The following is a 27,045-nucleotide window of genomic DNA, read 5'->3' as shown; positions in this document are numbered from 1 at the left end:
AAGAACTCTCAAGGTGGTACGAACTATAACGGACGCAAAATGATAGCTCGAAACTGAAAGTTCCCAATAGCGACGCTATCGTGTGTAGATGTATGTAGATGATAAAAAAAATTAATGCAGTACTAAATATATAGTTGCACTGTAATTTGGAAATGGAATCAACAGTGGATATTTGAGGTGAAATTTATAATAAATATGTGTTGGCAAATTCAGATCAGCTACTGCTCTTTAAAAGAAAATTATTATATAGTGCATTCCAAGCATTTTCCTTGGCAGGTGTAGAAATACATGTAGCAAGAAAACAAAAGAAACTATCAAATAAAATTAGCACTCTGAAGCATGTGCAACAACATATAAAAAATGCGTCAAGTCCTTTCGACCCGTAACTCACTCGATCCCTGCATGATTTTTAAACCACTCTTGATTGAAAAAGATTGAAAAAAAAAACGTGACCGTTTTGATAATATATATGTACACATAGTTTAAATACTACCTGTTTATAACATTTAACCTACAATTAACCCCGGGTCATTACTATTACATTTTTTCGACAATGATTTCGGTCTTGTTTTAAAAAGCGCCAATCGTCCATGGTTGGATAGTTCCATGTACAAATGTAAAATATTTGAAAATTTTAAGTACAATTATCTCCCTCGAAACATAAAAAATCAGTTTTGGTAGCCGTTTGTATCACTGGTTGGTATATATATATTTTTTTATGGTAAGTACGTCCATGTTATCAATCTGGTTATGCCATTCTAATTGCGAACAATCACGTGGCGAGACAGTTGTATACCGGATGTAAACATTACATAGCAGTAATTACTATGGAGGGGGCACTTCTTAATGGTATTAATGGCACCCAGTACCTTTTTTGTTTTTGGTGGATCTTTTATTTCAGTGCGTATAACCGAGATGAAAAAAATGGTTGATAACTTGTTAAGAAGGTAAGACTGTATGCATAAATCCGATAATCAATACCAATAATTCATGTAAAAGCAAACCATCGATCTGTTGATCGGCCCCGTTGACCGTTTAGGTAGATACATAATGTATATAAACGTCCTTGTCGGCATAAGTAATTTATTTTCATATGTTAAAGTCCTTGATTAAAGCCAATTCATGATGCTATCAAAGTTATAAGAGAGTAAATCAGATTTGACATATTTGGTCGATTGGAAACAAGTTAAGAGATGAACAGATAATGTTAAACTAGTACATGTATTGTACTTTTTTAACGCTTTGTCAATGTTTATATACCGACGTAAATACATGTAGTTGAGAGGACATAGTTAACTAAACTTTAAATCCATAGTCCATAGAGACCAAAACATGTCGTCAGTATTCAACGATTACTGCATGTAGAAAGGGAAGAAGTCTAAATGCGCACCATGTTACGAGTTCTTTCAAGAGTGCCACTAGACGCCGGGAGGCAAACCACAGAGTTGACGACATGAAAGTAAACGTCCTTTTGAAAACATGTTCAGGCGAAAAACAACGTAAGTTCCTATCATCAGCTTTCTTGGGACTGGCCATCCCTTTGGATTGAATGTCAAAACCCGCATTATTTATTCACCATAACCCGGTTTTCAACTGCTTTTCGTTTTAGAAATTTTCATCTTGAACTTGACGCATTTTTCATAACGATCATTGTGGTAGGGATTGACAGTTTTCTTCCCAATACTTTTTGCTCCTGGCGAAGGCCGTAAACCGGAAATTTGGGCTCATATTTTTCAATTATTTTTGTTTTATTCATATTTTATTTGTATTTTTAAACGTGGTTTTCGTCTACTAATTCATCATTCTAGTTTACTAAGGGCTCTGCTTGTGTCCTGTAGTGCTCACTGGATTAGTTCTGTGTCTAAGTCATTGTCCATTCATTAATAAGTCATGTTCCTTTGGGAGTATTAGATTATGTACTGAGAGGGTTTCGTCTAATTTTGAATAAAATTATACATTGTGGTAAAGTATTTAATTTCTGGGTTTGTTGTTACGTAAAAAAAGAGTCACTTTCACCAAAGGGTCGTGAGTTATACAATCATGAATTTAATTTCTGTCCACGGCAGTTCATTTTTAATTTTGCAGAAGAAGCATTGTGAAAGATTGTTTTGTCTTGTCATAATTATCGTGATTATACATAAACAGAATGAGACATTTATATACCGATGTTGATATGGATGGTGACAGGGAGTGTTTATTGTAATATCAAATCCCAGATCCTTTTCACTGGTTAAATGATACGTATATGGAAAGCAATAATTAACAAATTACAACCTTTTATTGACAATTTACAACTTTGAGGAAAAAGACCCCTTCTCAACATAGCATAGCAATGTGTCATTAATTTTAGCTTAACTAACTACATTGAGAAGGCTATAGATATGATTAACACAACTTAGCAAGACGCTTATTACACATTCTAGTTCTTGGTGACAAAGTTCATTTTTTGCATTTTCTAATTAATTTAGTATCAACACCTGGTCATTTGCATATACATGTGGTTTCATTACATTTGATAAGAATTTTCTGTAATCATGGATACGTATCTTCGATGTGTCATTACAAGTACTTAGATGTAATATTATATAAATAGCTTTTATATAGTAGAGTTTGGTAATATTGCTCGCAAATGTCCTACAGGGTTTAAACATTTGGTTGCAATAGCATTGAAATTACTATAGTAACATTCCAAGACAATCCATGTATAAACTAGGCAGCTCCTATGATATGGGTGACACAGTGTAAATTTTATTCCACCAATTTTTTCTTAAATTCAGTTATTATGTTTATCCCATTTTAAGACAAATGAACACAGGGATTGTTCTGTACCAAAATCAGATGACTCTGAATACATGTTCAAAGGTCCTTAACAAATCAACTAAATATGAATAGGTCAAAGAATCATGACATTTCTCTTTCTTCAAAAGTTTCTATAGTGTTCTCGATGTATTTTTTTCTTCGTTTTTTTACCATTTCACTTAATTACAAAACCAAAAAAATTACAAAATTCTGCATATCCAACCCACTATCTGTGTCTTTCGCTTACAGTGTAACTTGGATTGTGAAGTTTCAAGCCATGTACAGTATCCATGAACTTCTGACCCTGTCTTGTATTTTTTCTCTTGGACAATAGAATTAGGCAGGGTAGTGACCTGGGATAATAGGTTTATTTATATGATACGAGGTAAACACGAACACAAAAGTATCATGTTCCCAACCTAAAAAAATAATTTCAGATCGAGATAATACGGGATAACTGAGCATGGAGTTTAGTGGGGCGTTTTGTAGTATTTGAAACAGGTGTGTGGTTAAATTAATTGTTAATGTATTTAAGCGCTAAAAGTCTGTACAAATGTTTTTTTTGTTTTTTTTTTTATTTTTATTAAAGATTTGACTGTATGATAATTGACAAAGATGAAATATGGTAGGAAGAATCGGTTTGATATCTATTTTGAATAAAATTATACATTGTGGTAAAGTATTTAATTTCTGGGTTTGTTGTTACGTAAAAAAAGTGTCACTTTCACCAAAGGGTCGTGAGTTATACAATCATAAATTTAATTTCTGTCCACGGCAGTTCATTTTTAATTTTGCAGAAGAAGCATTGTGAAAGATTGTTTTGTCTTGTCATAATTATCGTGATTATACATAAACAGAATGAGACATTTATATACCGATGTTGATATGGATGGTGACAGGGAGTGTTTATTGTAATATCAAATCCCAGATCCTTTTCACTGGTTAAATGATACGTATATGGAAAGCAATAATTAACAAATTATAACCTTTTATTGACAATTTACAACTTTGAGGAAAAAGACCCCTTCTCAACATAGCATAGCAATGTGTCATTAATTTTAGCTTAACTAACTACATTGAGAAGGCTATAGATATGATAAACACAACTTATCAAGACCCTCATTACACATTCTAGTTCTTGGTGACAAAGTTAATTTTTTGCATTTTCTAATTAATTTAGTATCAACACCTGGTCATTTGCATATACATGTGGTTTCATTACATTTGATAAGAATTTTCTGTAATCATGGATACGTATCTTCGATGTGTCATTACAAGTACTTAGATGTAATATTATATAAATAGCTTTTATATAGTAGAGTTTGGTAATATTGCTCGCAAATGTCCTACAGGGTTTAAACATTTGGTTGCAATAGCATTGAAATTACTATAGTAACATTCCAAGACAATCCATGTATAAACTAGGCAGCTCCTATGATATGGGTGACACAGTGTAAATTTAATCCACCAATTTTTTCTTAAATTCAGTTATTATGTTTATCCCATTTTAAGACAAATGAACACAGGGATTGTTCTGTACCAAAATCAGATGACTCTGAATACATGTTCAAAGGTCCTTAACAAATCAACTAAATATGAATAGGTCAAAGAATCATGACATTTCTCTTTCTTCAAAAGTTTCTATAGTGTTCTCGATGTATTTTTTTTTTCGTTTTTTTACCATTTCAGTCAATTACAAAACCAAAAAAAATACAAAATTTTGCATATCCAACCCACTATCTGTGTCTTTCGCTTACAGTGTAACTTGGATTGTGAAGTTTCAAGCCATGTACAGTATCCATGAACTTCTGACCCTGTCTTGTATTTTTTCTCAGGGTAGTGACCTGGGATAATAGGTTTATTTATATGATACGAGGTAAACAGGAACACAAAAGTATCATGTTCCCAACCTAAAAAAATAATTTCAGATCGAGATAATACGGGATAACTGAGCATGGAGTTTAGTAGGGCGTTTTGTAGTATTTGAAACAGGTGTGTGGTTAAATTAATTGTTAATGTCTTTAAGCGCTGAAAGTCTGTACAAATGTTTTTTTTTTACTTTTTATTAAAGATTTGACTGTAGGATACCTGACAAAGATGAAACATGATAGGAAGAATTGGTTTAATATCTATTACCATGGAAATGATTTTTATTGTATCCGTTGTGGTATTAATCAATAGTTTCTTTCAGATAAATCCGTCACGATACAATCCCGGAATTATATTGATGTGATGTTTAAAAAGAATTACGGTACGGTAAGTAATTGTAATTAATTGCTTCATTTTTTCATTATTCAATTGAAATTTGTTGTTAAAATTGTTGCACAACTTAAATACAGGAAGGACAAACACATTTATATACCTAATTAATTTACATTAAATGAGACTTTAAAGTTAACATAAACTCTTACATTGCTAGTTCTTTAGTTACACGTATGGTGTTACGTTTTGTTTTCCCTATTTTCAGTATAATATATAATGTATTGTGTATGTATATTATCGTTTCTGATTCCTATTTCCACGTTCATGTCATGTACATGGATTTGGATATATATATGAATTGTCCCACTATTGACGCTTCAGTATTCTTTTTTTTCTTGCCGATATATACCCCTTGGATCTTTATATAGCTATATTTAACTCCTTGCCTTGTAAATAACTACTACTGTTAATGATTATTTTATACAGGTTTTCTAAATGGTGTCATAACTAATAAAACGAAGAATTTCAAGAAAGATAACCTTCCAGGATGTCGGTATGTTACTAAATCAAATGGTTTTATCATTAGATAATGGTAGGAAGGACGGTTTTCTTTTGATACATATGTAAATTCGAGGCTAATGGCACCGAACATATTTATATGGGGGCTGAGATTATTTTGAAAAAAATATTCAAAATCTGAACCATTTTTTTTTACTCAGCAATGGTCAGAAAAAAAATTCTGATTCAATATTTTCCCCATTACTTAGCAATGTAAAATTTCCAAAAAAATAAATAGCTTTGGCTGCTGCCGAAAAGAAATTCTAAATCAATATAAAATCAAAGCCCCCCCCTTCCTCCGAGAAGAAAACGGTCTCTGCCTAACTGAATGAAACGATCTCCACATGATAATCCTCAAAGAGTGAAATGCTATACTGCCAAACAGCAAATTAAAGTTGCAATTCTCCACACACACTCACACAGAGAGAGACACACACACTTACACACTCATGCACCCACAAGACTAAATGATTGATGTGCTTGTGTTGGATATGTAAATATGCTGATTGCAGATGTTAGCCAGAAACCATGACGATTCGTTTAAATGAAGTTTTTTGTATTGGATGGCCAAAGGTGGGGAAATTGGGAAAGAGTGAGATGTATTTGGATACATCATACATATTACGATTCTTATGATTATTTTCCATAACATGTTGCCGATTGCTTTGCAAATATTGTATAGCAACCAATTTGTCTTAAAAAAATGACATCACTTTTTTATGTATCATATTCAGCAAGAAAAATCAAAACTTAAACCAAGTCAGTTATTACAATGTATTTGGGATTATGACCAAATTACCAACTGACTTCTCTTTGTCAAATCAGTAACATAATTATTTTTTTTAGTGTTTTTACCGCCTCCATCGAAAAGTTGAAGAAAATGTTGGAGGAGCTTTTGAAAAATATGGCCGGTTTATCGCGAGACATCCCTGGCATGCGATCATCTTTGTTTTGGTGGTAGATATAGGGTTTGGAATAGGGTTAATCACACTCACACGTGAAGAGGGCTTGGAGCAGTATGCCCCAACAGACAGCACCTCCATGAAACATCGAGAGCTGGTAAGTTCAGTATGTTCTAAATGTATAAAATTGTGCTTATAAATAGCAACTCATGGTCGACTCATTTTTGAAGATAACAGGATATGAAATTGTATTGTGTAGACTTTAATTTTTGGTTTTATAGTAAAATGTGCATGTGATTTATCCTAACTTGTTAATTATCATATTTTGGCGAGAATGTAGCTTACATATTTTCCGGATTTATAACACTTCTCGTGCTCTTATTAATTTAGATATGGGCACATGCACCCTGAAAAAGTGCGAGATCTTTTGATTCCTGTTTTTGTTTGTATACGTACGCGTAATTATTTATTTTATGAAGTAGTCACGATGCTTATACTATAAGCAGTTTTTGGGTGCAAGGCATTTTTTCGCGATTCAACCTTAGTCCGTTTTTATTCAGCTACGAATAACAAGGACAGAATAATATTTAAGACTAAATAACTATGATATCATTAGATTTTTTTACTTTAAGAAAATACATTCATACAAGATTTATTTTTGATTTCTTTAAAATATATAATTAAGAAAGAAACCGTTGTATTTCAGCTTATTGGTATGTTCAATGTTGACACATCAACAAACTATTACGCACAGAGTTTAATTTATCTTGACAACAATGCTGTAGTAATTGCACAAAGGAAAGATGGAGGAAATATTCTGAATTCTGCAAGTTTTGTGGAACTTTCAGCAGTCCGTGACTTTGTCACGGCTACAAATGTCACTTCCGGCGGAAATACTTACACCTTCTCAGATCTGTGTGCGAAACGGTTTTCTTCGTGTTACATCGATGGGGAATATATCTTGGAGACTGACTTTAATGCTGCACTTGGTGCTGGCACTATTTCATATCCAACATTTACATCATCGTCAGGTGAAATATTTACAATAGAAAACACTTTTGCACAAGCTGTTCCCCTTGGAGGGTACCTCTCGAGTGCAACTGCAGTGAGATTCAGATTTAATCTAGCTAACACAGACTTGGATCTTGCCAAGAAGTGGGAATACGCCTTCCTTCAAAGAATTAAGTCTTACTCAAGCAGCATATTAACATTTGAATATGCTCATTCTGGTAGCCTGGATGAAGAACTGAATGCTAATATAGCTGGTGATATTGCCTTCTTTGCTGTCACATTTTCCCTAATTATAACATTTTCAGGGCTTGTTCTTTTTGGAGGGAATGGGGTGTCTAATCGTTACAACATCGGCCAGGCTGCTGTTCTGTCAACTGGACTTGCTATTGTTGCTGGTCTTGGCTTTGTGAGTGCCGTAGGTGTGAAGTTTGCCAGTATTGTTGGAACCATGCCTTTTCTTATAATAGGTAAATTAATGTGTTAATATTTTAATATATCTTCACATTACATTAAATATAGTTCCATTATTGTACACATTATTTTTAACTACAGAAATCAAACTAGAGCATTTGTTAATGTATTAGTAGAACTACAGGAGATCTTATTTCAACAAAATTAAATATCTAAACCTAGAAAGACGAAAAAAGTCATAACGACGGAAGAAAAACAATAGCTGATAATACACAAAAATATAATATATTCTCCGCATTTCAAACTCGGTCAGATCTTCACTAGTCAGATACATGTATAGGCTCATTGACAATGTACACGTGTAGCCGTAGAATAATATTAGAGATTTTTTATATCATGTTTAGAATATACTTATACTATAGCATTACTTACAACGAAAACATTGACTACAGGAGCAGCTTGACTAGTATATAAACACGATTTTTTTAGTATTTATTTATTAGTAGGACTGCATATTTGGTAGCGGGAGATTTATTAATGTGTGACAATTGCGAATGGTTCTCATTATATCAAAAATTTGTTCATTTTGGTTTGTTCCTAGGATTGTTACAAATGTTTTTTGATAAAACAAGTATGTATGTAAGGTAGATACTAGATTCATCTTTTTAGAAATCTAGCTTTTTATTCCGAAGCTAAATATTTTATTTTTTTTTATTATTTCATACACGTGTGATATTTCACTCAAGCAGGGTATATAAAAGTTGTGATACGCTACTTTTGTTGTCTTGGGTTCACTACGTGCCCATAAAATCCTGAGAAACCTACCGAAAACTGCCTTTAAAGAATCTGAATGAGATGGCGCTCGCCTGGTACACCGTATTTTCGCTAGTCAATTAAGGGGGTTAACTTATGCTCCTGATGGGATATATTGTGCCACTTTGTTTTAGGTATTGGGGTTGATGATATGTTTATTCTGATGTCGGGTCTAGCAGCCACGTCATGTAAAGACGAAATAGAGACACGAATAGGAAAATTAATGAGAACAAGTGGAATCGCAATTAGCATTACGTCAATTACTGATGTCATCGCTTTCTGTGCAGGAGCCTCGTCTGTGTTTCCTGCAGTTCGCTATTTCTCTTGGTATACAGGTAAATGTATATATAATTAGAAATGATAGATTTATATACCCTCTAAAAATGATAGATTGATAAATACACTCAAAATGATGGATTTATACATACATTCTCAAAATAATAGATGTTTTGATAAACGTCTGAATAAGCACAATTTTTCATTTTTCTGTTTCATGGTACTAGCTTTATTATTCTAATTATATTAGTTATCCTTTTATTGAACTGGAAAATACAATAGTCTAGCAGTTCTCAAATAATCGAGAAGGTTTCGTATTCATTGGTGTCAGTAAACTGTGGCTTTGTTGGTTTGCTAATAAGTCTGAAAGATCGTATGATAAGTTATATACATATGGTTAAACTGTAACGTGAACTGCTGTAATTAGACAAGACACGTATTATTAGGAAATATTTACAAGATACTGGTTTAAATGAACTTTATACAGTGCATGTGATCTTTGAAATGTGTCTACATAAGTATTTCATTTTATAACATGTACAAAACGTACCAGTAAACTGTGTGACGTGAGGGTTTTATATAAAGTTTTTTTTTAGAGGAGTTCAATGGTTTTTGTTTTTGTTTTTTTTTAGAAGTGAGGGTTTTGTTTAAGATATTTTTAGGGGAGTTTAGTGTTTCACTTTGTTTGTTTTTGTCTTTGTTTTTGTTTTGTTTTAATTAATCTAAAGTCAACTGACATTTTGTTTTGATTTACAGGAACTGCGATATTGTTTTGCTATTTGAACTACATCACCTTCTATGTGGGTTGTATGACACTGAACGAAAAAAGGGTATCTTCAAACAGACATTTCATCACGTGTAGAAAAATTTCAAAAAGGGAAGAGGCCGAAAAAGAAGTCAAATCAAAGTGCTTTCTATTTTGTTGTACTGGTTCTCCGCATCAAAAGCGAGAAGAAATTGAAGGACCACTGGAAAAATACCCCAAACGACTTCTTACGAAAATTGTTCTTAACAAAATAGCGAAAGTTGTGATAATCGTATTGTTTGTCGGTTTTATTGGTGTATCTATCTATGGTGCTATCAGTTTCGAAGAAGACTTTAATCTGAAAGATTTGGTGACCACGGATTCATACTTCTACTCGTATAATGAGATTTCGACGACTTTGTATGCCCAATCAAGCACCATTTCTTTAAACGTCCAGTCTGGTGTCGATTACAAGCTGACATCAACGGTGCAGGCGATAAACTCTCTCCGCGACAATTTACGTAACGATTCATTTATAGATGACACATTTTTCTTGTCTTGGCTTGATGGGTATATGAGCTCTGCAAACTATGATAGTTCGTCCCAGGCAAATTTTATATCTGGACTTCAAACATTTCTGGCAACCACCGCCGGAAATCTTTATGTAAATGATGTCACAATTGACGGAAATACTATAGCTGCTTCCCGATTTCATGTACTGACGGAAAATATTGTCAAGTCAGGTGATCGCGCTGATATGATGCTTCGCGTACGAGAAATTGTCGAAAGGTCGTCACTACCTGTGTTTCCATATGCACCAGACTTCATATTTGTAGAGCAGTTTGTTGCTATTTTCCCTCAAACTATGCAAACCCTCGGAATTTGCGTCGCCGTGGTCTTCATAATTACCACTATATTTCTACCTCTACCGATAATGATTTTGTTTATTACTATAACCGTTGTCATGATTATGTCGTCTGTTATTGGTTTCATGCATTTCTGGGGCCTAACATTAAGTTCAATAACCATGATACATATTATTATGTGTGTCGGGTTTTGTGTTGATTTTGCCACTCATGTTTGTCACGCATATGCCCAAGCAGACGGACAGACGCGAAACGAAAAAGTAGCTGTTGCCATCGATCATTCTGGAGGACCGATCTTTAACGGAGCACTGTCTACCATACTCGGCGTCGTCATGCTTGCCTTTTCAAAATCGTTTATTTTCGTCTCGTTTTTTAAGGTTATGTTCATGGTTATGGTATTCGGACTTATTTACTCTGTTCTACTTCTACCAGTATTGCTATCTTTAGTGGGACCTCATTACCAACACGAAAACGAAAATACTGAAAATGCGACGGGCTCCTCTAAGGCTGGGGTCACTAGAAAAAGTGCAAAACCGTCATCTATTGATCTAAATGATGTTAAATATAATGCAACTGCTTGACAAAACATTTCATACCTACAAGAATTATGTGGACGTCAATTGTTTCCCTGAATAGAATCAACTGTCAATACAGATGCAAGTTGTGATGATGAAATTAACGATTTGCTTGGTTCAGCCACTGAAATAATCATGCAGTTACAGTGTACGAAGCAGTCGGCTCGGTTTGGGTAAAAAAAAACGTAACTTACAACCGCCCTTCTTCAGGAAACTTAAATGAAGGCGCAGAAATTGGGCTGTCCTTTAATCTTGGTTCATCGCTAATGAGGACATGTACAGAAATTGTCGATTTGAGATGCTTTGTTGGTTGTTAATTATCTATGATTTTGATTTATTAGCCATTGTTAGTGTTTTTTTACTAATTTATATGTATTGTTGTTAACAGTTTTTGTACGCAAATAATAGAATTCTAAATTTGTTATCCTATACTGCAGAAGCCCTAAGCCTGATGGTCATTTACAATTTACGTGGTTTAATGCTATTATTAGACTCATTCCAGTTTCATTTTATGAGCATGTAAATGTAAGTCCCTGGCATCGCAACATCAATTTTCAGCTTATAAAAATGGCACAAAAAGGACGAGGTATGTGTAAGAACAACAGGTTGCCTGCATGTTAAAGTAACTTTTTTAACTTTAACGTGGATATGGCTTGACGATAAAACATGATTTTATCATCGGGAGGCGGTTGATATGAGAGCAGCGAGGTACAGCATTACTCTAGTTATAGGTGAAACAAGAGAAGTCTGTCTTTTTTATCAAGATTTGTCATACTTGTTGCAGGCATTGTACATATAAATAGTTAGGGATTTTACAAAAGTATAGACCCAAGTACATACAAAAAATAGGAGAGTTACTAATGTGACAGAACACTACAAGAAACATTAAAGAGTAATCAAGGGAACCAAGGTTATAGCGGTAATCAAAAGAATGTAGTCTAGGGACAAAGACCAGACATGGAAAACAGACATGCCCAACAAAGTACATAAAGTAACTAAAATCATACATACAAAGTAACAAAAGCCAATGAGCAACTCGGACTCCACTAACAACTGGGAGCATGGACCATGTGCACCGGTAGGGTGAGCGTCCTCTGCTTTTCTAGAAACACCGGCCGAGTTGCTCATAAAAAGTCGTCGGGGGGAGGGGGGTAGACAAACGAGAAAAGGAAAACTATGACCCGTTTAATAAATCAGTTTTCATGGTGCAGATGGATAAAATACGAATTAAACGAAGAACACGTCACACAAAACCAAAATGGCTTTCAAGACATTAATCATGTTGATAGTTGAAGGTCATATCTGAAGGAAGAATGGAGAGACCTATGACGAAAAGAACTAGATTATAGAATTGGAAACCAACCTTCCATACCGACCAATCAGATCATGTCACTGCCATCCGCAGAATATTCGATTTGTCGACTTGTAATATTAGCATTTCATTGAGACAGGTAGTTAAGCAGGGAAACACTTTAAAAATAGACAACCGGGCCGGTTGTTCAAAAGCGAAATCCGCAAGAACAAGAGTCATCCACGGCCATGTGACCAATGCAGTAGACGCTTCTGTGGTAAGTTGATGAGCTTGCTCAATATACATTTCAGCGAGGAACGGTTTGGGTAAACCAAAAGAATTCCTCGCGGAAGTGTACATGTATATTGAGCCTGCACCACGCATGCTCATAGACTTTTCCACAGTTAGCACAGAAGGGTCTTAAATGTCTGGATGAATCTCCATGATAAGTCAAAGCCTGACACATGTATAGTGTATATAAGTTAGAAGGAAAATCGAGCCAAACAAGAATAAAACGTTAATAGAAAAAAAAAATCCAGAGACAAAGTTTAGTAAGAGAAAGTAGACACGCACATCAAAGTCCATGATGTAACTTAAATAGCACGCATGTAAAAAAAAAAGTAAATGAGCTCCCTGGACTCCACTTAAAACTTGGAGATGAGACACATAAAGCAGGACTTACAAAAAATTACCAAGAATGATCTTTTATATCTGACATGAAATATTGCAAGACTTGGATTGGTATAACCACATGTAACAATTTTTTTTATCTATCTTCTGATTAAATTATAAGTAATAAATAAAGAATAGTTTCTCTTCTTATTGAATAACGTTATTACAATATTTAGTAAAAACATGTATATTTTTTTTTCAAGTAATTACAAACAAAATTAATGCAACGAACACATTTAACATACAAAACTAATAGTAGGATTCGGAAATAAACTGAATAGCTTATACAAAGATCCGTGTCCTTAAGAATTAACTTGAAAGAAAAGACTTATAAATTAAATAATATGTTGAATGATTTATTTAATGACCAACTCAAAAAATTGAAAAAAATAAATTAACTTACAGATTTAATGAAGAGAAACAGAAGCAATAAATGAAAATAAGGCATTAATAGACCTTTTACTTTTGAAACCTCTGAACTTCTATATTTTGTTCGGCATTTAAAGCATGTGAGCCATGCAATACGTTTTGACAATTTAATATAGGTAATTTAAGTGCGATTGAAAATATGATTCTATTTCGAAATAAAGTATATTTGGAACAAAATAGCAAAAAAGTTTATACGACATGACAACAGCTGCAATTAGGAGATCCATCAATGTTATGATGGAACTTTGCTTGATGTTAGTTAAGTGAAGCGCTGTTCGTTCGCAATCGCCCTCATCGCGTACCAATATGATACAGATTCTAGTAATTTCTGAAGTTGTTCCAAGGTTTACTGATACTGGCGGGAAGTATTCAGAATACAAAGTTTATTCTAGTGCATTTTTTAATGCTTTGTGATTGTCTAGTTTACAATGCCCTTGCAAGGAAGCTATTAGTTTGGAACTAGCGTTTCAACGAAAATACTTGGCGTTTCCTTGTTGATTATCTTACATAATTATATATGTCTATATTTTCCATTCTGTCAGAAAGTTTTTTTTCCAATTCTGTTCCCTAATAAATTTATTAATTGATGTTAATTTAGTCCCACCCGTCACACTTAGCATCCCTTTCTAGCTTGTTGACCAAGAAATTGTATTTAAAGTTGTCCCAAAATGACGTCACCATATTCTATAATTACGATAAAAAGAACGATACGCCTTCTCAAAAGTGAACCTATCAAGAATGAATCGCATCTTACGTGGGATATTTATCCCATAAGCCCTTTTACTATAAAATCAATGTGGTCATGCCAGGAACCATTAGGAGATAAAAAAAAACAAGATATTTACAGGATTTAACTTCCAGAAGACCCTGGCCATTCATCATCAAGGGCTTTACCGACATACGTGAGACAATCATTGATTCATTTTTTTGTGGGTTGTGTTTACCAGTCAGTGGCATGTACTTTAGATCACTTTCAAGATCTCAGCAGCATTTTCAGGAGTGTATATCTACAGTTACTGTTACGTATACAAGTTAGTGTCATCTGTAAAGAGCTTGATATAGCTATACGCACAGTTCTAGTATATCATGTACATGATATGGACAATAAAGGACGTAGAATGGAACTTTGCGGAACACCCGCTTTTTAATCTGAGTTATTTCCGTCTCCTCGATAATTAATTTTAAAACCAGTATATAGCAAGTTCCCCGAAATTCCATATTTTTTAGTTTAAATATCAGTCCAGCATGTAAAAAAAAATCGAATGCTTTATGTATATCACTAACTACGACAAGACTGTGCACGAACTTAGAACTATATGATGTAGTATGCACGTACCGCTGGTTATAAGAAAGTGACTTTCTTCAAATCGAACCTTTAGTTTTTCGTCAGAAACTGGGATTTTAAACAATCTGATGATAATAAGTGATCAAAATTTCTGTAAATGAAAGATTGAAGAAATCTCCTTTGAGGATTTTATTCTTTTTTAAGCAAATTGAACCTTTAGGTTAGATATTTTAGCAGATTTATTGTATTGTCAAATTGGGTGTTAGAATTAGCAATCGCAACTTAATGAAACTTATAATGCATTAAAGAAATCGTCAATGCAAGTTCTATATCTCCTATTGAAATAAATGTAATAAAATCTGTGTTATATATTTGAAAATATGTTCAGCCACCCGTTTTTATCAATTCGAAGCAAGGGTATATAATATTAAGACAGATAAATGATCGTGAACCGATCAAAATAGATATGTCAAGTATTGCAGTATGATCGTGAACGGGAGATGCTAAGTATCAAAAACAAAAATATTATTACCTTTTCGACAATTTCAGCAAAACTGCAACTTTTACACAAATTTAACAAATAAAAAATTTAGATATTAAATATAAACCAGTCTATTAAATTGATTACCATTTACAACAAAGAACATGTATAATGTTCTTTTTATTTTCAGTATCCATTTATCAGAAATTGCAAAGAAATTGCAATAAAGGAGCAATATTTCGCCTTATATATTCTAACAGTTAATAAACACATCTTAATTATATCAATAATAAAAAATACAACAATATCATTGCTTTAAGTAAATGTTACATTTAGTGTCATTGTGAAGTCTGGAAAATTCAGACACTAGTATAGTTAAATGTGAAGTTATTGCTTAGCTTTCATTAATGAATGTAATGCATCTTATTTCTATCTTATACATAGCACATACAAAATATAGGGGTACACATAATTATAATAATGTTTTATGCAGATTTCTGTTCTCAATAATTATGTTAAACTGTCAGTTTCTTTGGGGAAGTACAAATAGAAGAGGTTTTTTTACCTGTACAACTGAATTATTTTATTTTTTTTTTTGGGGGGGGGGAATGTTCATGAATTTTGTTGTGCAATTTTCATTGGTCATATTTGTTTTTTTTTGTTTGATGTTTCTATATTGACCTCGTCTTTCTTATGTTTTTTTTTTTTATTCTCCTTTACCATCATAAATACACTTTTTGATATTTCTTGCATTTACAAATGGTAACGTGGTCAAGATAAGATGTAAATTTAAAATCAAGAATGATTACTATGATTTTTTAAATTTGACACCGCCCCACAAAAAAACAAAAACAAAACAAAAACAAAAACAAAAACAAAACAAAACAAAACAAAACAAAAACAAACAGACATTCCTTTTTATCGTTTCTAGTGGTTCATTTTATATTGGTCAGTAAATATTTATCTTCTCGGCCCTTTATTTGCGGCCGAATTTTTTCAGAAATATTTCCTTCCGGCAACACTCAGCCACCGAGCCGGCCATGCAGTTATCTCCAACGGCAACAATCATGATATGTATGTATATTTCTAACAGTTATAACGTATATAATCTAGAAGATCTAAAGATTTGTTTCAATGAGTACGGAAAACAATATTTCCTCGTTCCGACTCGTAACCGAGATTTACACTATAATTTAGCGGGAAAATTGACTTTCAATAATAATTAGCATGGCGGCAACAGCGACCCAAAATGCGATCACCTTGAAAGGCTCTACAGAAATTGTTTCTGAGTTCTTTTGTAAATAATAATAACCCGTTCATTTCTATTCTGAATAGACCCCATTCCTCTTGATTTCGTTCTTTTCAAAGCACGCTAGCTCGTGTACTTAAAATGTATACCAATAAACATCCGACATGTTGACTGTTGTGTATGAATCACTGGGTTATTCATATATTTTGCTTTGTAAAATATGACCTTTTCATTTATTTTGTCAGAATAAGGAGACCTAATCCCATGTATATAAGGAGTTTTTCCTTGACAATGATACATTACAATTTTCATCATGCATTTATTCTACAAATACGAAAATAATTACAACAGATGATAGGATGTTTTTGACTATCCATTTTATTCATAATGTAAGATGGACACATACATAGAGTACATATTACAGCACAAGACCTTTAAGTCTTATCACTGCTTTGTAGTATGAGTTGAGACTATATGAGAGAGCTTGCTGAAACTGCATTGTATGCTGACTTTTTACACAAGTGCTGACCGTTGGACTTAAGTCCAGATGATCATGACGTTACGGCAATAAAGCAAAATAAAAATTAGCCTCCAAAGACAGTATAATTACTTGGATTTGTAGAACTTCAGCTATTAAGCTTCTTCAACATGATTATATTGCTTTAAGATTTAGATTACCACTTCAAAAGTTTTAAGGTTGTCTTTATGAACTTGTGGATTATAATGGTGTATTGACCTTGTTCATTGTGTCATAGTTTTCCTCAATGGTCTACCTTAGAGGAGATATTTTTATGTGCAAATAGGGTGTTTCTATAAAAGTAGAAGACAATTACCCAATCAGAGCACTTGTTATGTGCTCATTTTTTAAGGGAGTTTAAATTGCTTATTTACTTTAGTTTCTACATGTGTGAATGTGTGTTACTTTGATTATTTCAAGTTTTTTGTATTGTGTCTGTTTTCATTGTATAGTAGTTACCAATAAGTTAAGTTCTTTTTTATTACTGTTGAATCCTGGTTACCTTAAAATTGATTTATGTTTCAATTAAAAACTAATGAATCATTATGCTCACTAAAAATCTGACATCAATTTGTTTTTTTTATTTTAGCTTTTGGAATCAACAGTATTTTGTACCAGCGAGGCATCTATCCTCCTGAAACGTTTACTAGAGTACAGAAATATGGGCTAACCCTTCTTGTTACCACAGATGATGCTCTTAAAGGTTATCTTGATGAAGTTATTTCACAAGTTAAAGGTATTTAACTTGGGGTACAGTAACCTGATTTCAACATGTGAAATGAAATACATCAATGACTGCACTTTCGGATGCATGTATGCAATTAATTTTGCAATAATGGAAAAAAAAATAGGACTAAATAGAATAAACACAGTTTTTGCATTGTTTTCCTATTGTGACCATTCATTTACAAACTAGATAAAAGTCAAGTTGTAAAGTTTGTGCCCCTAAACATTGTGGACACATTCTTTAATACCTAAAATTCTGATCACTTCCATGTATGGTTAGATACAAATGTATGTAAAAACTTATGAATATTTTGATTTTGTTTTGTGATAAGGCCAAATAAAAATATATGTGTGGTTCCAGTCAATTGGCTGACAGGGGCGTAGATGCATTCATCTTGCAGGATTTAGTGACATTTCAGGTCAACCTCCTGAGTTGTTTAAAAAAGAAAGAAATAATAATAATTTTCTGATCAAGCAGCCCTATTTTATTGAAAGAGGTGACTGGAACCACAAATATTTTTTTCTTTGGCCTAATCAGGAAATCACTTGTCATAGAATACAGGGTATCTTTGTATCTACTGTATTCATAGGGACAGAGCATCAGTAACGTCCTATATACATGTATGTAGGTCGTCTGTCGAAACATGAATGGCTCAATATCTCTGTCGAAAGTGACATAGTGATTGTTTGAATTTTTAACACAGAAGTACATTATGTGATTAAGGAAGTCTTAAATATTCCCATTAGTAGAAACATCAGTAATAGAACAACATAAGGTTGTATTATCATTAAAGTTCAATGTAACTTGAGTACTAATAGCTCAGCCCCTCATTGGTAAAATTATATTGATTTATGTCAGATTAATGTTGTTTGACATGGGCATTTGTACATGTTACTCCAATTGTGCAGGAGCTTATCCAGGAATGTCTTATAACTTCATAATCATTGGAAAAATTACTAGAAAAAATTGGTCTGATGGTTTAAAATTACATTTAAAAATGTGAGTAAAAAGTTTTAGAGAAGAGAGTTGTTAAAGGTCAGTGATCATGAAGTCTAAATAAAAAATTATAACAAGTCTAAACCTGTACTTGGACTAGTCTTGCAAGAGTTATGTCAGACTTAAAAATTGCCTGAAGTGGTGGATTTGAGTGCAGCCGCAGGGTTGCCATTCATCATAGTTGAGTCATCATTTGAAACTATTCATTGGAAAATATGACTGTCTCTCTTCCTTTGCAAATATACTACAAAAAAAAAAATATTTTTCTTCCTTACAGTGCAGCAAGATTTCAGCTATGTATAGATTAAAAAGAAGATGAAAATGAAATAGTTTTATCCAAGTTTCATTTTAAATTGAAACACAGTGAAGGCACAGATCCTCCACTGTGTAGGGTGGATAAGTGAAAACCTATGGTGACAAATTTGTGTATTTTATGTATTTTAAAATACTGGTAATACCATGTGAAATTGTTTATTTTAGAATGGTTACAACAAATGACTGTCAAGAAGCTTGTTGTTGTCATAAAAGATATTGACACAAAAGAAGTTTTTGAGCGGTGGCAGTTTGATGTTGAATGTGATAAATCTGTTCTCACTGATGGGTAAGGTCATTCATAGTTAATTTTAAGTCTTGGTTGGATGTTTGGCAGAGTCACACAAATAGCTGTAAAATTTGTATTCCCTGTTAAGCTCCGAAACAGTGTCTAACTTTCAAAATTTACTCTAGGCACTGCTGCCAGTCCTCAGAAAATGCAAGAATCTTGCCAAGTCAAGTAGAAGTAAATGTTGTTATGACATGTTATCCGATTGTCAAACGATGTTTAATTTGAATAATGTCAGAGAATTTCGAAAGGCCTGTCTGAAGCAGTAAGAGAGGAAATTAATTATTTCCGCTGGGTGGAGATGGAGTCACTGATACATGTACTTTGCCAAGCATGTGACATACAGGAGTCAGCAATGGCAACTTGTTCTGTGATTTGCGGGAGTCAGAGTGATATGTCTAGAGGTACTTGTCAGCGATATATGAAGTAGAGCCAAAATAAGCTGTTTCCCAATGCCAAAAGCATGATTATTTTCTCCAAATTTTCCCGAAATTCCCAAATCCTACTATTGATTTTTGTCAATATCAGTGATTTTTCAGTGACAAAAGACTTTTCAGAATGACAAAATAGTCTCATTTCGTCACCTGAAATCTTTGAAAGTACAAAAAGCATTAGGAGCTGTAAGCCCAACATTGGTAAAAGTGGCAAAAATGTGACAATTTTATTACCCCAAGCTAATTACAACTCTCAGCAGGTGTCAAAATTTAGTGTAAACAATCACCTAATTTGCCAATTACACTAATCAGGCACCGTACATGGAGTAAATGTTGATCTGTGACCACCCAAGCGTGAAAGTTGAAAAGCCAGTAACAATTGCTGCTTGGAAAATTCCTTTACTTCTCATTAACTTTGAATAAAAATGACATAAAAAGTAATTGATCAGTTATTTTGTACATCTTGAGCGTAAACTATTGAACATTTATTTTGGAATTGTGAGTTTGTACAAAATGTTATTAGTGAAATTGATAATTGGTTTTTTGATACATGGCATAAGCATACCATTAACTAAGTTAAATTTCATTTTTGGAAACACATCATATACTTCCAAGGGAGAACCATATAATATTATAATTTTAAATATCAAACAATATATTTATAACACACGCTGTTTTAAACAAATGTTATCTTTAACTGCTCTGAAAGAAAAACTTAAATACATGTATAAAATAGAAAAAATGTTATCTGTAAAAAACAAAAGAGTTGAACTATTTAACAAGAAATGGCAACAATTCCAAAATGTTTTAACATAATTGTGTCAATATTGTAAACAGGACAACAACTTATTCATTTAATTTTTTTTTCTCTTCTTTTCTAAATCTTTTCTGTATGCTATCCCTAGTTCCTTTTTTATCTTTCTGTAGCTCATTCTTTTTCTATAAATTGAAAAACACCAATTTTTGAACATTTATATATACATATTGTGTTAAAAGATGATTATGATGTATAATTGTGTAATGTATTGTATGTATATTGTATGTTGAAAATTTTGGAAAAAAAAATAAAAAATTATAAATTAAAAAAAAAAAAACTTGAGCGTAAACCAAATGTGGGTAATTTTGTCACTGCCCCGTTGTCACTACATTTAGTAGCTGCATGTCAGTAATATTTACGATCTTGAAACTATCATATATGCTTGCTATTAATGAATTCCTCAGGGACCAGTTCTAGATATAACTGAAAAATAATGTCAAATTTGTCATTAACTCGAGCACAACTCAAAATTGTGCCTCATGAGGCAACAATAGGGAAATACATGTACCTTCTTGAAAATATTTATATCTGTCCAATGTAGCACTGGTGCATGTTAAGGCAGTTCCATATCGACACTGTGCTAGATGTATTTTTGTTTTTCTACAAAGGGTGGGAATGCAGAAATATGAATATGACATGTCAAGTCGGGTCGTTACAAATAATGAGGACAGTTTTCTATTTTAGCTCCACAATTCACTTTTTCGTCACTTCTCATCTTTTGCCAAGGAAGACGTCACTTTCAGGAGTTATGTAACCAGCTGTATGATGAAATACAATTGTCTTACAAATTTCCCACTTGGTTGTATTTTTCAATAATTTTTTCCCCAAATTGAAGGACACAGGCACCTTTTAAAACCAATTAATAAATCACTGCCTGCAGGCTGTTGCTTCTATGTGATAGCTCACTAAAAATTTGCAAGAATAAATTTGTTCAACCTCAATCAATTCATCAGTTTATTTCTTAAGTCCTATAGTCCTCAACAATCTTCTAATGCTAGGTGTGTAATTTTTTAATAGACATTGTTGTCAGACATTTCTGGGGAACCAGTCTATACATGTACATTTTTACTTCTACATGAATGAAACATAATGTGCTTTCTGGAAAATTATGAATGTAGACATCATTCATTGTCTCTGACTAAATTTTGTTTCCATGGAGTTTGCATCCAATTCACTAAGTTAAGTATATGTACAATGCTGCATACTAGTATATGTACATGGATAATGATTTTTTTTTAACAAATACAAGCCAGTGATTAAAAAAAAAGGCTTTTTAATCACCATGCTGTGATTTAATTTTGGAAAAGTTTTCATAAGAGAAACTGATTCTCCTTTATACCCTGTTCTTGATTGTACCTTTTTTCCATTTTTGATTTCAACATGCTTGATAAAGCTACATGTTTCTCCAGTGGAGAGCAATTTAAACATCCAATTACTGACAGAGAATGTATAATTACATACCACCTGATATGTGAATTAATGTTATTTTTATGATTAAATATATATTTTATTATCTTATATCCTTTACTTCTTTTATAGGAAACCAAGACAGAAATCAGAGAAAGAAATTAACAAAGAGATTTGTTCTGTCCTAAGACAAATAACTGCATCTGTAACTTTCCTACCACTCTTAGAAAGTGCTTGTATGTAAAAGTATAGCAGTTTCACCATGCTGGGTGTCCAAACACAATGAACCAAGACACAGTGAATGCAGAACTGTTTGTAAATGTTAATCTAGACACAACAAACCATGGCATATCAAACTCAGCATTCCATTGTGTCCAGATAAACAGTACCTCTATAGTGTCATGTTCATTGTGTTGCTCTGGTTTGTTGTGTTAGGATACTTATTGTGTTCACTGTCAGTTGCAGTAGTCAAAATTAAAGTAGTTAGATCATGAAATTATTAATTGTCGTCATAAAATATGATATGGGGAGACTGCCCTTGGGACACAGAACACAACAATTGAACAACATAGAACAAATGAATTGCAATAATGAACTATGAACTTCATGAAATATTTAAATTGTCTCTTGTTTAAAAATAAATCATTCCTGTTAATGTTGATTGGTACTGTGGGAATATATAGATTGCTGTGATGCAGTAAGTTGCACTGAAAATAAACGATTGCACACATTATTGATCTGGCATCCTTCAGGTATGATGAGCTGTCCTGTGTATATTGAATCTCTGGTATTTGCCAACAAATTTCAGCATTACCATATTTGTGGTGTAATGACCAGGTACTGATGCATGATACTGAGCATTTTAGCATCTAATTTCAACAAGTCTTTTAAAAGCTATGAATGGATGGGACTGGGTTTGTTTTGGGATTAATACTGATATAGCCAACATAAAGGATTATAAAGATACGTGTAGCAGACCATCAGTTCTTACAATTATTAACAGCTTGTCAGACCAAATTTCTTATGGAAAGTATTCTGTTAAAAAAAATGGATCACCATTTCAGAGATGATTCACATGTTTAGAAATTAATTTTTCTTTCTACATGGAGTTATCTTTCTTTGAATGTTGCTTTATGTTCCTTTAATTTATTTCCTTAGGTGCTTTTGATTTGTTAGTTTACACAGATAAAGACTTAGAAGTGCCTGATTCATGGGGTGAGGATGGCCCTCAATTTATTGCAAATTCAGAAGAAGTCAGATTGCGTTCTTTTTCAACTTTATTACACAAAGTGGATGCAATGGTGGCCTATAAGAAGACTGATTGATGACATCATTCATGAGATTCAAATTCTGTATCATTCAGGAAGTGAAATATTCATGCTGAATCAAAAAGAAAGAGTTCTTCCATGAACATTGCATTGGAGCTTGATTTGACTTAAAATGGGAAGATGACAGATTTTTGTGCAGTCATATGCTGGTAGTGCTATGGTTGTACTTCAATACCTAGAGGTTTTATGTAAATGAGTTTAAATGACATCTTAAGCAAACAAAAACATAGCTATTTTGTAAAATGATTGAATTTCATACAGTTTATACTCTTTTACATACATATATAAGTATTATTTTGTATTTTACTTTAATTGTGTCTACTGTTAATATTCTGCTGTTGTATAAGGACTAGGTTTGTCTGGCCCATTAACCTGTAATTCACATTGTAATTTTTTTCCATTCAAAGACTTGTGGTTTGTTTCACGAAGATTTTTGATGTTCTGCTTTATAGTGTCCTTTCATAGAATAGACATTCTGTTGAGTTCAGACAGGTTTTTGGGATTGGCTTTTTACAAGTTTTTATCATTTAACTCAAGCATAGATCCCAAGAGGTGGTTCAAGGATATTATTGGTCAATTTTTTCCCAAAAATGCACTAACTGCTTGAAGTTACCTCCATTCTTTGCATCTCCCAATGCTTTACCTAACTGACGTAACTGACTGTTAATCTATTGTGATTCTACTACATGTATATTTTACTGGTACATGTATGGGACACCTTAGTGAAGAACTGTGAAGTCATCATGTATCAGTATTTGACCAAATTTGACACATGTTTAGAATATATTTGTACATTTTTATAGGAAACTCGGGTTCAGTTTTGAATTTGTTTTAATAAGCTGTATACAGCTTAGTTAAAAAAAGCTTCATCTTGCCCTTGTCTGATTATTTAAACTCTGTACATTTATACAAATTTTTCATTTTTGAAATCTTATTACATATGTACCATCCCTTCAGTTTATTTTGTTTAGTTCACTGAGAAAGGAATAATTGCTGAATTTAAAAACGACATAATTTGTTAAGATTTTCTAGAAAATATGCATGTATTCCTCTACTCCATTAATGTTCCTTTTTATAAGCCTGCAAAAATTTTACTTTTATCATTGTAAATAATGTACTCCAATATGTAGCTGTTTTCAAAAGAAGGCACTTGGATTTTGTGGGATAAATCATGAATTGGCAGTCTTCACGAAAGTTGAAAATTCTTGCAGGACATTCGGTCCGTCACTTGTCAAACTTTAGTCGTACCGAACACATTTATGCCGGACCAAAATTTTAGGGGGAAAATTAACAGATGCCACTTAAGGCAATGGGTGATACATCTAGAGTAGAATTTCTATTATAAGTTGTTCATATTTTCATTTGTTCTTTGTCATTACTGGTTTGGTACATGTACATGTATGCTGTTATTTTAATTTTGTTACAATGATGTACTTTAGGATCGAAACGTGTTCTACATTATTGACCTCTATTATATTTTTGATCACTCTGTTTTAATAGTTTGCAACATGTTGACCTGTATTTTTTTCATGAGAAGGTTCTGAAACTGTGACTTATTATCATAAGTAAAGTTTTTACATGAAAACAAAATTTGACGCGGTACTCGAGCCATGGCCTTCCTGACTCCCAATCACTGTCATATCCTTTTATTTTTTTTTTCTTTATTTTTTTTTGTCAGTCGTATTAGAGTATTTTTTTTTCTTTCTTCCCAGGCTAGGCATCATTATAATATTTCAAATTATCAAAAAGAAACATGGCTTGTTTACATTTTGATATGGTGGTTCCCTATATATTTCACATGACACCGCCATGTATATTGACTTAGTATCGTGCGATTTCATTGGATGATATTACCGAGCAACCAATCAAATCGTGTTATACAAATAGGAAAATTATTCCGGTGGCGTATAAAATAATTGCCAGACGTTCAGTCGGATGGTAAAAATGGGACTATCGAACCGGCTCAAATATTACCAGACTGGTCCGGAACTTTTATGAAGACTGAATTGAGTCTTAATTAAATTTTACCACGATGTTTCATGCTAGAAGTCAAAAGTTTGGATGTTATTTATGTGTTGTGATTCTAATGGCTGAGGAATTAAGGAAGAAAAATAGCCTTTTATAAAACTAAGAATAAATTGTTCACTGGCTAATTTTAGCAAGGTCTACTCTTTTTTTTGCCAGTATTCAAGTTGTAATTAAAAATTATGCTTCATTTGATATCAACACAATTGAATTCTGGTGATACTTTGATATTTGTAGAAGTCAATTCTATTCAAGGCCAGCATTATGTAAGACAGTGTATACTATATAAAGGTAAAATAGTTTACTTCACTTTTAGTCACTATTACTTTTAGAACTATTAGTACAGTACCATGAACTGGTGTGTTGATAAGATTGTTGTATAAGCCAAGACTGACTGTTTGACATAGTTTTATAATTCTAGACCTATAAATGTACATTATTCAATTTGTTTGTTTTATGAAAGCCATGTGAAGTTGAACTGATATGTTACAAAAAATTAATAGTAAAAATGATGTGTATTAAGATGACGGTGTTGTAATATCTTTTGTTTATTTACATGTGCAGTGAAACCTGTCTAAACTGAACCACTTTTGTAGAATTTGTTTTGGTTTTGCAGTTGTTTGGTTTATTCAGGTTCAAAATGTATTTTTTAAAGTAGCAGTCCTTTTAAGAATCAGACGAGGTGATTCATTCATGTCAAATACCCACCAAATTCAGTTTTATTTCTTGTTCAGAGACAGTTACTGGTAACATAACAGTCTTAGTTTTTTATTTGGTTGTTGCGCTTTTGAGATAAAAGTTATATAGATTGTACATGAAGTAAGCACTTTGCAAGAGTTACTGTTCTTTATTTGGTTTGATTTGGTTGATTTCAGTGATAGATTAAAGTGTATTATTCTTAAGAGTATAGATCTAATTACAGAAAGGACTATTGTCACATATAAAATATAGCATATGTACCAACACCAAAAAAGCATCATCTGATCCATGGGTTTGTCTACACCATAAGTCACCTTTACCATAGGAAGTGCCTGAATTTTATATGGATTGGTACTTAAACACAATGTGCAACAACATAATATATCACAAATAGCATAAATTCAGTTTCTTTAATGCAGTTATCATCTAACATTATAATTTTCCTGCATGAAAAACACTGGGTCAGAGGAGAAAAAAATATACCCAAAAAAAAAACATTTTCTTTTTTTTCCAATTTAGCTAAATTTAAGGTAGGAAAGTTCGTAAAACTAAAAATTAAAAAATACAGCTAATTTAATTTTTGCAAATTTAACAGAACAGCCTACCTGAACTTTCCTACTATTCTTACCATGCCGGAGGTGACATTCTAGTCAAATTGGTCTTCATATTTGTGGGTTATATTGTTGTTTGCATATTCAGGGAATTAACCGTATACTTCTTGATAGACTGAAATCAACCCATTGTGGACAAAAAAGTTAAGGTAACTTTATATGACTTTTCCAGAAAATAAATAGACCAACCTAGTGGAAGAACCAAATTTTAAAAAGGGATCCCAAAATTTTTTCTCAAGAAAAATGAGCATCATACATAATTCTTAATAACATATAAGCTTGACTATTACTTGGTCTTCATTGCTCCCAGTAGTGTTA

General features: G+C 32.8%; 2 protein-coding genes across 5 annotated transcripts; both read left to right on the top strand.

Annotated features, from left to right (window-relative positions):
• Positions 1–770: 770 nt before the first annotated feature.
• On the top strand, positions 771–11,580 carry LOC148619593 (patched domain-containing protein 3-like). 4 transcript variants are annotated; one of them, XM_088579681.1, is made up of 9 exons: positions 802–947; positions 1,316–1,499; positions 3,049–3,300; positions 4,991–5,055; positions 5,488–5,554; positions 6,406–6,618; positions 7,168–7,939; positions 8,831–9,031; positions 9,729–11,580. In XM_088579681.1, the coding sequence occupies exons 5-9, from the start codon at positions 5,549–5,551 to the stop codon at positions 11,162–11,164; spliced, it is 2,628 nt and encodes an 875-aa protein (XP_088435807.1). In that variant the 5' UTR covers positions 802–947; positions 1,316–1,499; positions 3,049–3,300; positions 4,991–5,055; positions 5,488–5,548; the 3' UTR covers positions 11,165–11,580. The 4 variants fall into 4 exon arrangements, with proteins under 4 accessions (XP_088435805.1, XP_088435807.1, XP_088435806.1 ...); XM_088579680.1 differs by lacking the exon at positions 3,049–3,300; XM_088579679.1 differs by lacking the exons at positions 1,316–1,499; positions 3,049–3,300 and having other exon boundaries at positions 771–947.
• Positions 11,581–16,515: 4,935 nt separating this feature from the next.
• On the top strand, positions 16,516–25,941 carry LOC148619592 (mitotic spindle assembly checkpoint protein MAD2A-like). Its single transcript, XM_088579677.1, has 5 exons — positions 16,516–16,613; positions 17,672–17,818; positions 19,286–19,406; positions 22,197–22,300; positions 23,223–25,941. The coding sequence occupies exons 1-5, from the start codon at positions 16,544–16,546 to the stop codon at positions 23,387–23,389; spliced, it is 609 nt and encodes a 202-aa protein (XP_088435803.1). The 5' UTR covers positions 16,516–16,543; the 3' UTR covers positions 23,390–25,941.
• The last annotated feature ends 1,104 nt before the right edge of the window (positions 25,942–27,045 follow it).

The sequence above is a fragment of the Perna viridis genome, chromosome 4 (assembly GCF_037379345.1).
Source record: "Perna viridis isolate PV_CMFRI_1.1 ecotype Kerala chromosome 4, ASM3737934v1, whole genome shotgun sequence".
NCBI lineage: Eukaryota > Metazoa > Mollusca > Bivalvia > Mytilida > Mytilidae > Perna > Perna viridis.
This window is presented reverse-complemented; position numbering and strand designations above follow the sequence as displayed.

Excerpts from the sequence above, each read along its gene's own strand:
- LOC148619593 (XM_088579679.1), top strand. Across the intron at positions 6,619-7,167 it reads CCATGAAACATCGAGAGCTG|CTTATTGGTATGTTCAATGT; the intron begins GTAAGTTCAGTA and ends GTTGTATTTCAG. Across the intron at positions 9,032-9,728 it reads CTATTTCTCTTGGTATACAG|GAACTGCGATATTGTTTTGC; the intron begins GTAAATGTATAT and ends TTTGATTTACAG.
- LOC148619592 (XM_088579677.1), top strand. The coding sequence starts at position 16,544 with ATGGCGGCAACAGCGACCCAAAATGCGATCACCTTGAAAGGCTCTACA. Across the intron at positions 16,614-17,671 it reads AATTGTTTCTGAGTTCTTTT|CTTTTGGAATCAACAGTATT; the intron begins GTAAATAATAAT and ends TTTTTATTTTAG. Across the intron at positions 17,819-19,285 it reads AGTTATTTCACAAGTTAAAG|AATGGTTACAACAAATGACT; the intron begins GTATTTAACTTG and ends TGTTTATTTTAG.